The 16,542-nt window shown below is 48.1% G+C and overlaps 1 protein-coding gene across 1 annotated transcript in view; it reads left to right on the top strand.

The window, feature by feature from the left end:
* Positions 1-16,542, top strand: part of FAM193A (family with sequence similarity 193 member A) — a 111,655-nt gene that overhangs the window by 70,196 nt on the left and 24,917 nt on the right. The window contains exons 8-13 of the mRNA XM_087828517.1: positions 260-337; positions 1,706-1,818; positions 1,900-2,142; positions 3,246-3,399; positions 3,488-3,667; positions 6,956-7,207. Coding sequence (XP_087684643.1) covers positions 260-337; positions 1,706-1,818; positions 1,900-2,142; positions 3,246-3,399; positions 3,488-3,667; positions 6,956-7,207 — 1,020 coding nt within the window. The remainder of the gene's footprint in view (positions 1-259; positions 338-1,705; positions 1,819-1,899; positions 2,143-3,245; positions 3,400-3,487; positions 3,668-6,955; positions 7,208-16,542) is intronic.

Genomic DNA, 16,542 nt, shown 5'->3' with positions numbered 1-16,542 from the left:
GCAGGGCACACAGTGGACATTCGGTAAATGATAAATGTTCGCTCACTGTCTTGACAGATCTGCTCTGATTTTTTAGTTTCTCTTGATAATTTGCACTTGTGTCTACGGTGATGTTGAGTCAGTGAGCAGTTGGCAGACGTGGAAACAGTGTGGGTGATGTCGGTTCCTCTGCACCTTCCCTTGTCCACAGTGATGCGGCCACATTGAGGCCTGGGAGCTCCTGCTGGCACTGAGCATGTTTTGGTTCTTCCCTTATTAGATGGCGATGAAAAGCAAGCAGCGCACGCTGACGGAGGACTGGGAACTTTTCAAACAACGGCGTTTCCTTGAAGAGCAGGTGAGGCTGTGGATCGCAGGGCCATTGCTTACTGCAGTGAGTGGCTCTGAAAGACCAACCCAGTGAGCTGACAGTCCCCTCCTGGGCGGGTGGTGTCGTGTCCAGTTAATAATCACGGGGTGACACAGTGAGGCCACCAAGCACACCAACCTCCCCATGCGCTGGGACCCTTCCTTCCTCCAGCAGGTTGGTCCCTGCGCCAACCTCTCCACAGCACTTGGGGAGCCTCTCTGTGGTGGCCTCAGGACACTAGGCTTCATAGAAACTTGGCTTCCCTTGACTCGCATCCGTATGCTGGTGCTGCCGGCTTTCTTAGTCTCCCTGGCTTCACCCTCATTCCTGCTCCCGCATTCTCACTCCTGCCGTCTCCTCTGGGTGCTACAGGTAGACAGAAGGCACCATCTCTGACTCACCCGACCCCTAAGACTCCCCGTGTGGCTCCTATCCTGCCAAATGGCCCTTCCAGCCGCCACTGTTCATTTGCCAGGGCTGGTCCGCAGTTCCGTCCGTGAAGTCCAGGTGCTTGCCTAGTCGATTGGAAAGTTTAAGTGCCATTTCCTATGTAGCTCCCAGACCCACCCCTTGTCTGGGCCAGTCTTCAGTCCTGCTGCTGGTGTCCTCCCAGCCAGCCTTCCTTTCCACCTGCCTCTGCCATCCATGTGCCAACCGTCCAGGTCTCCATCGTGCCTCGTGAATGCCTATTAGCTCCTGGACACTGGTGCCGCACTCTGTGCCCAGCCTGCTGTCCCGCCAGGCTACACACTCAGGCCCAGTGCCCACCTCCTGGTCCCCTGAGACTCCCTCTTGCTCAGCCCAGGGTCAGCAGGCCTTCTAGAGGTGTTGGAGGCGATGCCCAGCTCAGTGCTCATCCCCTGACCTGGATGCCCTCCTTGCCTCTGGCAGCATTGCCAACACCACCTCCTTCCGGACCTTGCTCAGGCCTGTCTCTTCCGTGGCCCCCAGCAGCTCTCTGCAAGCACCTCACTTTGACACGTGGTTCCCACCTTCGGTTTCTTTACTGTCTGCTCTTTCAGAACCTCAGCTCCTTGGGGGCAGTGATTCATCTCTGTGCTGCTGTAGGTACCTACCTACAAGTACCGGCACACGGCAGGTTTAGGGGAAAGGCCAGGCGACTGCCATGAAGGGCCTGTCAGGGGTTGCTGGTCGCTGGCCTGGGTGTGGCTCCGCCTGCACATTCCCAGTCTGCCACCCTCTCTCCTGGCCCTGTCTCACTTAAGGAAGCTGTGACCCTTGGTTTCTAAATGAGCATGATATATATTATTACCATAGTGACTGAAAAATATGAAGCACATGATAGCAGGAGATGTGTCCTGCACAGTTAACCTATTGTTTTGTAATTTCCTCTAGATAACCAGTAAGAAAACAGTCACTGGTGAGAATAACTTCACGGACGCCATGAGGCATGTGCTGTCGTCACGGCTGAGCGTGCCCGACTGCCCCAACTGCCATTACCGGAGAAGGTGAGTCAGCGTCGAGGCCTATAACGAGAGCATGGCCAACTGTCCCTGGCTGTCTCAGTCACTGTCCCCTGTCCCAACCAGGTGTGCTTGCGACGACTGCAGCCTCTCACACATCCTCACGTGTGGTATTGTGGATGCCCCTGTCCCTGGCGACACCCATGTCCACCAGCTGCCGCTGCAGGTGGGCTCTGCTCCTGACTGTGTCTCTGAGATGCGCCCGCCCAGTGTGTCATCCGCAAGCTCGGGGTCAGGCTCCAGCTCTCCAATCACTATCCAGCAGCATCCTAGACTTCTGCTCACAGACAACGGCTCTGCCCCAGCTTTGTGAGTTGCGATCTTGTAATAAGGAAGGTCTCAAAGGGTTAAGGAGGGCATCGATGAGGTAGACAGCAGTGTCTGTAGCAGTCCCGGTGTCACAGTGCTCTCCAGGACAAGGACCCTCCTTTCTTAAGCAACCTTTAAAACGGGAAGTCAGTAAACCCACAGTTTGACACTTTCGTTGCCTGAAAAGAAATGGGAAATTAATCATTGCCAGTCGGGAGCGAGCCAGTGGGGTCCTGCCTTGAGCCTTTGCACTGAAGGTTACTGTGCCAGCTCTTGTCTTGCCTTAGAAAGTCATACGTTTTAAAAGTGCCCACATGAGCCATGGCCTTGAAGTCTGCTTACATTTTTTAGTGAGGATTCCACTTTTCCGTTGCTTAGAAGTCTTGCTAAAGCTGATGTTTAATTGAGATCATGACTGACTTGGCCAGAGCTGGTCTAGTAGTAAGAAGCTTTTAGATTTTTCTCATATAAGTGCCTTTAGAGTTTTGTTCAACTGGCTGTGTCTGAAATTTCAGTGGTTATAAAAACAAACACTAAAGACCCGGGGTGATTCTCTGTACCTTTAATTTTTGTTTAATATGTTTTTATTGATTTTTTTTTAGAGAGAGAGGAAGGGAGAGAGAAAAACAATTGGCTGTCTCCTGCTTGCCCCCCCAGTGGGAATGGAGCCTGCAACATGCCCTGACCAGGAACCAAAAGAGCGACCCTCTGGTGCATGGGATGATGCTTAGCTAACCGAGTCACACCAGCCAGGGCTATACCTTTAATTTTAATTGGACATGAATCGTGGGTGCTCAGCAATGGCGGAGAGACCAGTTGTACACTAGGGCTCTTCAGGTTAAGCAGAAGTGTCGCATCCACTGACCAGATTAAGTTGTGACTCCTTTCACATTTTTCCTTTTGGAGTCTCATTTTCCATTCATCCAGCCTAGTGCCCCAGTGGAACCTTGGGGCTCTTTACTCTTGTGTTCAGGTTACTAAGCAATACAAGGAAGAAGGAGTGGTGCTCAGGTGGCACCGCTGTTCCGTAGAGAGAGCAGTGTCTGGGGAGTCACATCTGTGCCCCATGAGCAGCTTGTGATGCCCATCTCTGCTTGTCTCAGCTGCAGTGATGACGAAGGCGTGGCTCCGTTGTCGGCTCAGTTCGCTGACGTTTCCCCGTTGAACAGCTATAGTGACACCGAGGTGGCAGCCAACATGAATGGGGTCCACAGCGATCTGAATGGTGGCGGGGAGAACATGGCCCTGAAAGATGAGGTACAGCCATGGTGACTTGGTCGGGACAGCGTGTCATAGGGTGATGGTCAGCGTTCAGGATTCCATGTTGTTCTGTTTGTTTCCAAAGTCCCCTCAGGTGAGCAGTACCAGTGGCAGTTCTTCCGAAGCTGATGACGAAGAAGCAGATGGCGGGAGTCGCGGGGAGCCCCCTGGAACCCCCAAGGAAGTCGTGGCCCTAGGAAATGGGAGTCCTGGGAAGGAGGACAGTAAAGTGGACAGTCCCCCCCCATCTTACCCCGCTCAGCAGGTGTGATTTCTTCAAACTTCTGGTTTTGCCAAAGGTCTCTTTCTCTGTGTCCGTTTTCTCCGAACTTGAGCATGATTAAATATAGAATTCAGTCATTTGGAATACCTTCTGAAGATTAGCACTGGAGAGACTCAAGACGCACTTACAAAATAAACCCCCATGACTCATAGCCCCCATTTTAGACTTTTTCTCTTGCTTGAACCTGTAATCAACAATCTTGGTTTAATAACACCCCAGGTAGCTGTAGACATTTAGATGTGGAGTTTTTGTGTAGAAGCAAGGAGAGAATTTTTAAAAAATAAAATAGTCGAATGGTAAAATCAGTAAAGGTTGGTTTATAAGAGCTTTCTTCTCTGGTCAGTATTTGTTTTTTTGTTACCCACAGGTGAAGATATCTTATCAGACTATTTTTTTCTTAGTCAAAGCTTTATAATAGATGTCCAAGCAGTTTTTATTTATTTTTAAAATATGTTTTTATTGAATTTTTTTTTTTTTTTTTAGAGAGGAAGGGAGAGAGAGAAACATCTGTGTGGGGGAGAATTGGCGGCCCCCTGCACACCCCCTACTGGGGATTGAGCCTGCAACCCGGGCCTGTGCCCTGACTGGGAATCGAACTGGTGATCCTTTGTTGCACAGCATGGTGCCCAACCAACTGAGCCACACTGTCGAGGCTCAGGCAGTTTTTAGATGAAAGGAAGAACAAATGAAGGCCAAGATGCTTGGCTAATTAATTCATTTCGGTAGCTATTGTAAATCTGGCTCAGACAAGAAAGGTGGCAGTGAGGAGTCTTGCTCCCACCTCCTTCCCCGTCTACCCTGCCTGAACCCCCCACCCTGTCCCTGGTCCCAGTCCGTCTCCAGCTTTACTTACCTGTGTTCTTCCCTGCTCCCGTAAAGGCTGGTCCTGACGCACATCGGCCTGCTCTGGCTCAGCGGCACGTGCTGCCCGACCACTGTGCGCAGGGCCCATCCTCCTACCCTGCTGCCGGCTTGTGGGCCGTGAACACGGGTCAGTTGTGCCACGCATTTCTTTTGCTCCCTGCTGGTGGGCGCTGTGTTTGCTTTCTTTTTCCCCCGTTATAAGCTATTCGTGAGCAACCTTGTACATCTGACATTTTACACATGAGCAGTCACATTTCTGGGATTGGTCACCAGCAGTGGCTTTACTGATTCAGAGGGCAGTGGCCTCCCCAGCCCCTAGAAGAGGGTGATGTCACAGTTTTGGATTTTTGCCAGTGTGATAGAGAAATGATAACCCCTCAAGGTTTCAGTTGTCATTTCATTTTTTTATGAGCAGAGTTGAGCAAGTTTTTATTTATTTATTCATTTTCTACCTTATTATTGAGTTACGAGAGTTGTTTCTATGTTGGTACAAGTCCTTTATCAGGTATGTGATTTGCAAATATTTTCTCTTGGTCTGTGGCATATCTGTTAGCTTTTTATGGTGGTGTTTAAAAAGCAAAAGTTATTCATTTTGATGCATTCCAGTTTATCTGGTTTTTCCTTTATAGGACATGCTTCTGATGTCACATCCAAGGAAACTTTGCCTAATACAACACTGTGTTCTTCTGGAAGATTTATAATATTAACTCCTGCGTAGTTAGGCCTGTGATTCATTTGACTCGGTTTTTGCTTGCGGAAATACATCTTTTTGCAAATATGGTTCTCCATTGCCCTGGCACCATTTGCTGAAAATCAATGGGCTGTAAATGTCAGGGTTTCTGTTTGTACTCTGTGTTCTGTTCATCTGCGTTGTGTCCTTACACCACGGTACACTTGACTGTCGCTCTGCAGCATGTTTGGAATGGTAGGATCTGTCCTCCAGTGTGGCAGGCCTTTTCAACATTGTTTAGGCTGTTCAAAGTCCTTTCATTTCCATTTAAGTTTTAGGGTCAACTTGTTAACTTCTCCAAAAAGCTGCTTGGGCTTTTATAGAGATTGCCTTGAATTCTTGAATGTTCTTGATTTCTTTGATAGAATTCACCGGCAAAATCCGCTAGGCCTAGTCTTTAATTTGTGGGATGATGCAAATCAGTTTGGGGAGAATACAGTCTTAACACCGTGGAGTCTGTCAGTCTATGAACGTGCCATATCGTTCCACTTATTTAAGTCAGCTTTAATTTCTCTCTGGCTTTTAAACATTTACGGTCTATGAGTCTTGAACATGCTTTCAAAATTCCTAAGTTCAGATGGTTTTTGATTCTGTAGTAAATTGTATTTTCTAGTTTCCATTTTCTATTGATTGTTGGCAATATATAGAAATACAGTCGACTTTTATATGTCAGTCTTGTATTCTTCAGCTTTGCTAAACTCATTCTTTTAGTTGGGTCTTGCATTTTCTTTTTTAATGTATCTTTATTGATTTCAGAGGGGGAGGGGGAGGAAGCGAGAGAGAGAGACGGAAATATCAATGATGAGAGAGTCACTGATAGGCTGCCTCCTGCATGCCCCAACCAGGAATCGAACCGCCATCTCCTGGATCCCAGGTCGATGCTCCACCACTTAGCCATGCTGGCCGGGCAGGTCTTGCATTTCTATCCTGTCTATCACTTTTACCCTCTTCTTTGGGCTGCTTCATTGACATTTAACATAATGACTGGTGATGTTTACACCTACCACTTGCTGTTTCTTTCTGTGTCATCTTTTTTGTTCCTCTGTTCTCCCTTTACTTCCTTTTCTTGTATTAAACAAATTTCATGCACCATGTTAATTCTGCTGTTGATTCTTTAGTTGTGTATTTTAGTTTGTTCAGGGGTGTGGACAGAGCCCAGGCAAGAGGCCAGGCTCCTCCAGCGCGCGCTCACGTTCTGCGGTGTTGCCGGAATACATGCCTCTCAGTTTGTTTTCCCCTCTGGTTGATTTCCAGAGCCTTTGACACTATGTTCAGTTGGACACTTCATTCCACCTTAGTGGAAGTCCTGTCCCTGGTGCACGCAGAGGGATCATTCCTTAAGTGTGGGAGCCAGTGAGTTGAGACCACAGTGGCTGTGTTGTCCCTGTCCAGCTCCCTCTCTCCACTCCGTCACCTTCACCAGTCCCCTCGTCTACCCAGACAAGCCCAGGATGCAGGCATCTGCTGGGGAATGGGGTATGCACCCCCTATCTTCAGGTTCCTGCAGTCCTGAGCTCTCCGGTCCCTCATGTCCCTCACAAGGAGGGCCCCTGCCAGTGGGGTGTCAGGATGGGCCTGTTCCCTGTGGACTGCTGTGTAACTGCTCAGCAGAATGTGACTAATTTCGTTCACACCCATCTTTGTCTCTTAAGTAAGCAGGTGCTTTTTTTCCTCAGGCTGAACAAGCTGCAAACACTTGTGAATGCCACGTGTGTAAGCAGGAAGCGTCTGGACTGCCGCTGTCCGCGATGACGGCCGGAGCCTTTCCTCCTGGCCACCAGTTCCTGAGCCCGGAGAAGCCCACACACCCTGCTTTGCACCTGTACCCCCACATCCATGGGCACGTGCCCTTGCACACAGTCCCACACCTGCCTCGCCCTCTGATCCACCCCACCTTGTACGCAGCGCCCCCATTCACACACAGTAAGGTAAGTCGGGCAGAAGGGGCCTGACAGACAAAAATCTGTAGATTGGCAGGTCGTACAGGACAGTGTCCATTCTTGATAGGAGTCCTCAGTGTCTCCTTTTACCATAAGTTTGTAAGCTCTTGGAGTTTTGAACCTTTGCAATTATAAAGTCAGTTATGAAAGTCATGGTTTGAAAGTTTTTCAGGTGGTGAGTTATCCTTCGGGCGGGACCTGGCTCTTAGTGTGATGGGTAATGTGGGTCTGTTATGATAGCGGGGCTCCAGGTGTGAAACGATTATGCTCTGAGTGTGAAACTAAGGACTCGTAGAAATACACAGGCTGCAGAGAGAAACCCTGAGCGCGATGCACTAGAGAATCCTGGTGCCATATGGGTGTGGAAAGGTGGCTGGGAGCAGACAGGATGGGGCCTCCTGGAACCAGTTGTGCTAAGACTGCTCAGGGCAGGAGTGGGGATCCAGAAAAAGTTGATATCTATGTGTTTTTCTTCTCCAAGAACCCAGTTCTTATATTTAACATCTGCATGGAGATTTTAGGTAGCTTTGCTGCTCTGTTTTGAACTTGCCTTTATTCTTATTATACATTCTAATTTTTTTTCTTTTTATCAGTTATTCTGGTTCAAGGTTCTAATCAATCAAAAATAGAATTTTCCCCAAACTCTCCTGATTTATTAATTTAAAACAGTGATTCTCAACTGTTGGATGGAAAGTGAGGATTGGGCATGGAGGGGCTTTTCAGACTGCACTTTTTCTTCTCCAAGGGGTGGCACGCTGAGAGGGTGGGTGTAGCCCAGGAGTGGGCAAGGACACATGGGGGCTTTAAAACCGCTGCTTTGGAATCAGATTGAATCCTTTTGTCATGTTCTATTACAGTAAGTAGTTGGGAATATACCCAAATTTAGGTTTAACCCTTTGCGGTCGTTTGTCTACTCTCAGCCACTAACGCTTTTTTACCGTTCCGGTCGTATGTCTGCTCTCAGCCACCACAGCAAGGAACCGTACGAATCTTAACTCTATTCATTCATGTATCAGTTCATAATTTCTCTTGTTTATCCTTCATAATCTTGCATGTTATGTATCACTGCTCTTTCAATGGAAATTAATTCCGACCAGTACGACACCCATGTCCAAATTTAATATGACCGCAAAGGGTTAAACTGTGTGAGATTGAATGTAGCTCACCTTGAACCTATAATATGGTGCCTTTGTTAGTAGAGTGGTTTAAGTAGCATTTCTAGGTAGACAGCAGGCTCTCGAATACAGCTCTTCATTCAACATTGTTTCCTTATAACATGGATGAGATGCTGTAGGAACCTAACTCTTGTTTGTATCAGTTATCTTGTGGTAGAATTGGTTTTTTATACATTGTTTTGCTTCAAGTCACAGAATTAGTAGGTTGAGTGACGCCTTGCTGTGTTCAAAGCCAGGTTTTTTTCGTGGTCTGCCCAGTCTGCAGCCTCTTCCCCTCTGGGTGCTTGTGTAAGGTTGGGGAACTGCTAACCCCATTCTTACCTGAATAGAGTTGTGTTTTCTGTGTTCTGAGAGGAGGGTATAGAATGTTCTCTTCAACTCTCTTGTTGGTAGAAGCTAGTCAAGAGTTAGTTCCTGGAAATCTTCCAGTCAAGTTGTGAGATGGGTCATCCCCAAAGGGCATTGGGACACTCTAGTTAAACACGCCGCCCTGACTTTTGCCTCTCAGGACGCTGCAGGCAGCCTGCAGGAGGGTAAAGGAGAGACTAGCATGTGGGGAGCGCTGCCTGTCTGAAACCTGTTTCTCTGATCCGGTAGACTTTAATCCAGCAGGTGGGTGCGGGAGTCACGGTTAGTTAGAAAGACAAGTCCAGAGGACAGGCAGTTAAGCTCTATTTCAGCCACTGTGCCGTTGATGTCAGCACTGTTTACTGATGCATTTAAAGTACGTTAGCTGGGTGCCTTTTTTATTTGGAAAAATGATGTGCATTTGGCAAAATATTTTATTTGTGCCTGGTATAAGATTGTTTCTCTAAACAAGCTTGCCTTGTCTCTTACCAGGTCTTGCAGAATGAGTTTGTAGTATTTCACTTAGTTGAATGCTGTGGATACATCTTTACTTAAATGCATAAGGTATTTACAGCCCCTGAGTTGGTAGAAGCACCTTCCAGAGAACAAAAAACAGGCTGTATTAGGAAGCCTTACACTTGTCTTCAGTTCCATCAGAGCAGGTCTCTTCTGAGTGTAGCTGGGAGGCAGACAGTGGGTGCTAAATGTGGAGAACAGTCGTAAGCGGAAGCACTTCTCACCTGCTGCCCTTTCTGCCTTGTCAGGGCCTTCAGGGATTTCTGCTCTAGGGAAATGGCAGTTGTCACCTTTTAGATGTGCCATCATTGTCGCAGTAACTCACGCTTTGTCCATTGTGGGTAAATATTTAGTAGCTAAAATGTTTGGGATGAGTATTATGGAAGTTTTACTTTCTCGAAATTAGAAAAACTTGAGTACTATTTATTTCTATTTTCAGATGTCTTCGTACCAATGACACATTTAATTTATATGTTGAGATATAAGTTATTTGAAAGTTAAAAGTAGTTGCAGGAGAATATACAGTAATGAAATGTTAGGGGGAAAATCAAAACTGACAGGGAATGTCCAAATATTGGAGGACTTCCCAGCTACCTTTCCATATTGATTCCTACTTTAACTCTGTTGTGCTCTGAGAAGACACTAGGTGCCTGTTATTTTCTGTATGTTAGGTGTGCTCCGTGGCTCAGAGTGGGGTCCGTCCTGGTGAGCGTCCACGTGAGCTTGCAAAGAACACGTAACCCGCTGCTGTGGGGTGCAGTGGTCTGTGGATGTCAGTGTGTGCAGTTGGTTAATGTGCCGTTGAGTCAACTCTGTCCCCGTTGATCTGCTGCTGCTGAATCTGCCCAATCTGATGGAGGAGTGTAGACATCTCCACCCATAATCGTGGAGTCTGTCTCCTTGCACTTCTCTCCATTTCAGCCCCACATGCTTTAACGCTCTGTTGTTAGGTGTAGTATTGTTACATGTTTTTGGAGAATAGACCCTTTTATCAGTATGTAATGTCCTTCTTTATCCCTGATATTTTCCTTGCCGTGAAGTCTGATGTATTTGAAGTTAATATAGCTACTCCAGCTTTTGATTAGTGTTAGTACAGTACATGTCCATTCCTTTACCTTTAACTTAAAGGGGTCTTTGAACTTAGAGTGGGTTTCTCATCAACCCATATATCTATTTGGGTCTTGTTTCTTATGTATTCTGATCATCTCTGTTATTTCATTGACATATTTAGACCATTCACATTTAAAGTGATTTTTTAAAAATTTACTTATTTATTTTCAAAGATTTATTGATTCTTTGAGAAGAAGGGAGGGGGAGAGAGAGAAACATCAGTGTGAGAGTAGAACATCAATCGGCTGCCTCCTGCACACCCCGAACCACGGATGGAGCCCACAACCCAGGCATGTGCCCTGACTGGGAATCGAACTGCCAACCTCTTGGTGCACGGATTGATGCCCAACCAACTGAGTCACACCGGCCAGGGCTAAAGTGATTTTGATGTGTTTGGATTAATAGCAGTCATGTTTGTAACAGTTTTCTAATTTTACTGTATGTGCTGCTAAAATGAGCGCTGTAATGTTTCCTATTTGGTACCAGAGATTTCCTTTTCTGCCTTCTCCACTTTTTTCTTTTTTTTTTTTAATTCTCACCTGAGGACATTTTTTCCATTGCTTTTCAGAGAGAGTGGAAGGGACGGAGGGAGGTGGAGGGAGGAAGGGAGTGAGGGAGGGAGACCAGTGTGAGAGACACATTGACCTGTTGCCCTTGGAGGGAATCGAACCTGGGACCCTTCAGTCCACTCACTGACGCTCTAGCCACTGAGCCAAACCAGCCAGGGCTGCCTTTTCCACTTCTGAGAATTTTCTGATTTCATTTAATCTCTTAGCATATCAATTACCCTTATTTTTTAAATTTTTAGCCATTGTATTAGAATATACATTTTAACTAAGTCTCCTTCCAGTAACACTGTTGTGCTACATGTGTCCGCCTTTGAACAGGATTATTCCCGACCCCTCCCCCATCCCTTTCGATACTGCTGTTTTCATTTATCCATAATCTCCTAGTGCCTTGTCGTTATTACTTTAAACAAAGTTGTATTTTAGATCAATTAAGAAGAAAAATAAGAGATTTTATTTTACTTTCATATATTCCTTCTCCATTGCTCTCCCTTCTTTACATAGATCCAAGTTTCTGACCTCCATTATTTTATTTCTGCCTGAAGAAAGTCTTTTAACGTTTCTTGCAGGGCAGGTCTGCTGGCGATGAGTTCCCTCAGTTTTGTCTGTCTGAGGAAGTCTTTATTTCTCCTTCACTTTTGAAGGATGATGTCGCTGGATACAGATTCTAGGTTGGTGGTTGTTTATCTCCAACACTCGAAACATGCCTGGGGCTCCCTTTCTGTGGGTGGTTTCTGGTGAGACCTGTCCTCCTTCTGGTTTCGTCAGCATGGGCTCCTCCCCACCCCCTGGGCTGCTTTCGGGGTGTTCCTCTCCTTTGGTTTTCTGCAGTTCACTACATGCCAAGTTGTACATTTCAGGGTAGCTGTTCTACTTGGTATTCTCCAAGCCCCCTGGGTCTGTGGTTTTGTGTCTCATTACTTTTGGAAAGTTCTCAGCATCATGCTGTAAATAGTTCTTCCACCTGCTCTCTGTCTCTCTGTTTCCCCCTCTGGTGTCTCAGCTTTCATATGTTGCATCTTCTGAAATTGTTCCACAATCCTTGGGTGTTTTGTTCTGTTTTTTGTGGGTGGTGGTGGGTTTTCATCGTTTCTCCCTGCATTTTTGTTTGAGAAGTTTCCACCAGCTGATTCTTTCCTTGGCTGTGTCCAGTCTACTGATCAGCTCATCCAAAGCAGAGCTTGTTTCTCGTACAGGGTTTTTTGCTTTTAGTATTTCTTTTTTATCATTTCTTAGAGTTTCCACCTCTCTTCTTATTACTCATCTGTTCTTACACATTGTCTGCTTTTTCCATTACAACCCTTAGTGTAATAATAATAATCATTTTCAGTTTCCTGTCTGGTAATTTTTGGCCATTTTATCTTCATATTCTCTCTCTACCTTCCTGTCCTGTCTCTGAGCCTCTGATGAGTCTGGGTTAGGCCTCCTAGTTCTGGTTCATTCTGAAGCTCTCTTCCCTATTTCTCATCTTTTCTCTCCGTCCCTTCTGAGAACCTTTTTGGATCAGGCTCCCAGTGAAGTGATTCTGTTATTGTGTCTAACCTGCCACTTAAGTTTTGAGTTTTTAATTTCAATTGTAATTCTTATTTCTAAGGTTTAGTTTATTTTTCAAATACTCTCGTTTCTCCATCACTTTTTCTTTCTCTTTCTTTAAGCATCTTACATGTAGTTCTTCTGTTTGATGAAACCTTGAGGATCTAAATTTGTCTCTTGTTTCTGCTGCTGTGTTGTTTCCTTATGTGTATAGTAACTTTTTATTATGAGGTCATGTCTTGTTCATCTTAGTCTATGAGAAATCCCAAGGCCCTAACTAGGGGATGCTTCCTCAGGAGAGGGTTTCCATGTGCTGGCATGAGGTGCTCGAGGGGCTGACCCTCCTGGGACCCTCCAGCTCCTCCTGTCAGTCTCCAGCTCTTTTGCCTCCTGTGGGACCACGGTTGCATCCCCCTTTACTGTAACCTGGTGCGTGTGCCCTGGGGCAGCCATTTTTTTCTCCCCACCACCACCTGGCCCTATTGTTTCTTGTCATGTTACCGCTTCTTTGTGTACGGCTTTCTTTGCTTGCTCTGTGGCTCAGCACTTTGTTACAAAGGTGGTTGGTGCCATTTATCCCCCTTAGTGGACAAAGCCCAGCAGAGGAGAGTCTCTACGTGGCCCTACAGAGGAGCACAGACACGAACTGTGGGGCAGTTTCACCCTCTGTGCCACACGCCTGGGAGCAGTGAATCACGACTGCAGGGCCAGACTTTGGACTGGCACCTAAGGCTTCCAGCTTAAAGCCTGTGTCTTTTCTGTCTGGAAAACGTGTTAGGAAACATGCACCACATTAGCAACGGGCCTAGTAATGAAGTAGAGAGGTGTCTTGAGTTCTGTACTGGGAGCTTGAGGATGATTTGAAAGTGATCGCCAGGTCGCCCTCAGTGCATCCAGAGGAGCTGCTGAAATGCTTCCCAGGTGGCTCTGGGCCGTGCATATCTGTCACCTCCTGCCCCGGGCCCCTTCAGTACACCCACTGCAGAGAGTTTGGAGAACTGGTGGCGCACCTGTCAGCTCGGGAGGACTTGAGGGAGCAGGAGTCTGGAACAGGGAATAATGGCTGCCCTGGGCCTGCTGTGGCCCGTGATCTGCCCTGCTCTGTGGTCTGCTCCATGTCAGAGGCCGTGCCCAGTCCTTCTGGCCTGAGAAACAGCAAGACAAGCAAAGCTGCTGCTCTTGCCTCTTGACTGCCCCTGGCAGGAGTGTTGAGAACCTTAGAAAGAAGCAGCACAGAATAGTCATCATCTTGCCTGTGTAGCCACGTTTTATGCTCACTGTCCGCCGTCCCTCCCTTGTGTGTGTCAGCGGCTCACCGTCTTTTGCGCCTTGCTTGTGGTTCTGGGGCCACATGGCCGTGTGCGTGAACTCTGAGTGCAGGCTTAGTGAGGGCATCTGACTGTGTGTGTGCTTTCATGTAAAGCAAAGGGCCTGCTTTCCTGTGAGTGATTTTTGTCCCAGAGTGGGGAACAGTTCAGCACTCCTGTTAGGTGAAGCGGTGAATCCATAGAGTGGGTCAGTGTCCTGAGTCAGCACTCACCGGGTGGGAGGCTTGCTTCATGCTTAGATCACTGGTGCACGCCCCCTGGAGTGGCCCAGAAACGATCTGCTTGGCAGATGCCTATTTTTCTGAAGGAAGCCCATAGCTGTTGAGGTAGTAGGTGTCCTGTGCAGAAGCATCAGTGCAGACACAGCCTGTTTGCTAGTCCTTGCTGCCTTTGGAGTTGACAACTGGGTCTCCTGCTCTGAGTCGGTTTGCTTCTGAGGAGGTGCGTGACTCGAGTGCCAAGTCATTAGCTTACATTTCCAGCATCACAGTCTCCTGGTCATGCCCCCTTACTCCTCCAGGCTGAACTCTGTTCACCATTTATTAAGTACCCAGTATGTGCCAGGCCCTGTGCTACGTGCTCAGAGAATAAACCAGTTTGTCCTGGTCCCTGCTTTCAGGAACCTCCCAGTCTAGAGAGAAGACAAAACATACTCGGATTTAAAAATCATAGTACTGTGATGTACCTGGGTAGAAGTTGTAGTTACTAAGTCGGAAAGTAACAGTGACAAGGGAAGACTGACTTTGGGCCCGGGGGTGGTTTTGCAGAGGAGCTGATGCTGGGATGGGGTTTTGAAAGATAAGCGAGACCTCTCAGGACCCGCGTGGGTGGGGGGTCCGGGTTGTCAGCCACACTTCTCAAGGTGAGACCAAGCCTGCATGCTGTGTCTTGGGGGTGCTCAGGAGGTACTTGAGATGCTGTAGAGCCCTGGAGGGGCTTCTGCTGCTCAGAGTTCACCAGCTGGGCTAGCGAGGCAGAGCTGCCTCTCAGAGCCCATGTGTTGGGAGCAGGCCGCTGTTTCCACCTGTTGGACGTCTCTGCCCCTTAGCAGTGTGTCTTCAAGACTAAGGACCTTCCAGTTAATTACTTTTTATCAGGTCCTCAGCACAGCGCTGATTGTGCCTCGCCTGTGAGCATGCGGCCTTGCTCTTCTCTCTGCCCCAGGTCCCCTGCAGAACAGCCAGCTCAAGCTCCCGCTTGACCCTGGGTGGCCAGTCCAGATCTGTTTCTTCCCACTTTCAAATCCCAAATGCTCATTCCAACCTCACCCTGCATCTTTGCCTCTCTGAGCCCAGTCAAAGTCCGCAGGTGCACTAAACCGCCCAAATGGGGTGACTGCCCACTTCCTTCTCACTGTGGGAGGGTGGCAGAGCCTGAGTGGGGTGGGGTCTGTGTGTAGGGACCGCAGTCTTACAGAGGATAATGTCCACCGTAGACTCACCGATGGTTGCTGTGAGCTAGGCAGTGTGCTGACTGCTCCTGTGCATTGTCTGATTCAGTTCCTCCCACACCCCCTGGAGGCAGGTATTTCCAAATTACAGATAAAAAACTAAAGCACAGAAAGATGGAGTAATTTGCCTGAGGTCACACAGCTAGTAAAAGGGAACGCTGACGTCTGAGCCTGTCAGACTGCAGCCTGAAGGCTGAGGATGGGACCAGAGCGCTCACACACCTCTGTCACTGACCACCTGCCAGGAATGGAGCCAGAGATTGCGGCTCCCAGCTCGGTGTCCAGTCACAGCTATTGTCCCAATAGCACCAGACTTCCCCTTGCGCCCCACCTTCGTGGCCGTCACTTCACCATTTTTCATCCTTTCCTCTTATGGCTCACTCACCGTACTTCCCAGATTGATCTTCCTTATAACCTGACCAGAGCATCCCCCCTGCTGCTTACCACCCTCCACGGCTCCCTAGCCCCCTCAGGACAAAAGTCATACAAAGTTCTCTCATTTGGCCCCTGTGCCCTGTCTCCCTTCCCTTCCCCCCTCCCCTCACCCCAGCCAGGTCCCCAGGGTTCTGCCAAACCATCACCTACTCTTGGGAATCCTCCCAACCCCCCTCACCCCACTTGAGTGTATAGCATTCACTGCTTATTTGTGTGTCCCAGAGGGGGGACTCCCAGGCGTGGTCCCCAAGGCCAGGCCTGTAGCTTTAGGGGTGGTACTTGGGGTGGGCCTGGTATTGGCAGTGATCCAGGTGGCCCCCTCCCTCCTGCAGCTTATAGAATTTGAGGGCAGGCAGACATTGAACCAGTGAGTACAAGTAAGTCTTGAATTAGAAGTGTGATAAGTGCTAAAAGGGAAATTGTGGTTTTATTGTGTTTAATGGAAGGCCTGTGTCTTGGTCTTGGGTGTTGGGTGTTGAGGGCAGTCAGCGGTGGCTTCTCTGAGGAAGTGACATTTAAGCCTGAAGGGTGAATGTCAGTCAGTGAGACTGTGAGCTTGAGGTTAGGATGTTCTAGAACATGGATGCGGCATGAGTGAAGATCGGGGTCAAGGAGGAGCTGGGAGTTTGAGGACCAAGGGAAGGCCAGTGTGTCCAGGGGTTTGGTGAGCAGGAAGGACAGGGCTGGACCAGGGTTTCAATATTGACTTCATCTTAAGAGTAGTGGGACGCCATTGGCCATCTGAAGCAGGGGAGTCACCCCTCTTGTTTTAGTTCTAGAAGCTCCCACTGGCTGCTGAGGAATGAATAGAACTGGAGGAGACTGCCGTGGCCTGGAGGTGGAGGCCTGGCTGAGAGGAGGG

The sequence above is a fragment of the Miniopterus natalensis genome, chromosome 1 (genome assembly GCF_054644295.1).
Source record: "Miniopterus natalensis isolate mMinNat1 chromosome 1, mMinNat1.hap1, whole genome shotgun sequence".
NCBI classification, from domain to species: Eukaryota; Metazoa; Chordata; class Mammalia; order Chiroptera; family Miniopteridae; genus Miniopterus; species Miniopterus natalensis.
The sequence above is the reverse complement of the archived record's forward strand: the minus strand, read 5'-3'. Positions and strand labels throughout refer to the sequence as shown.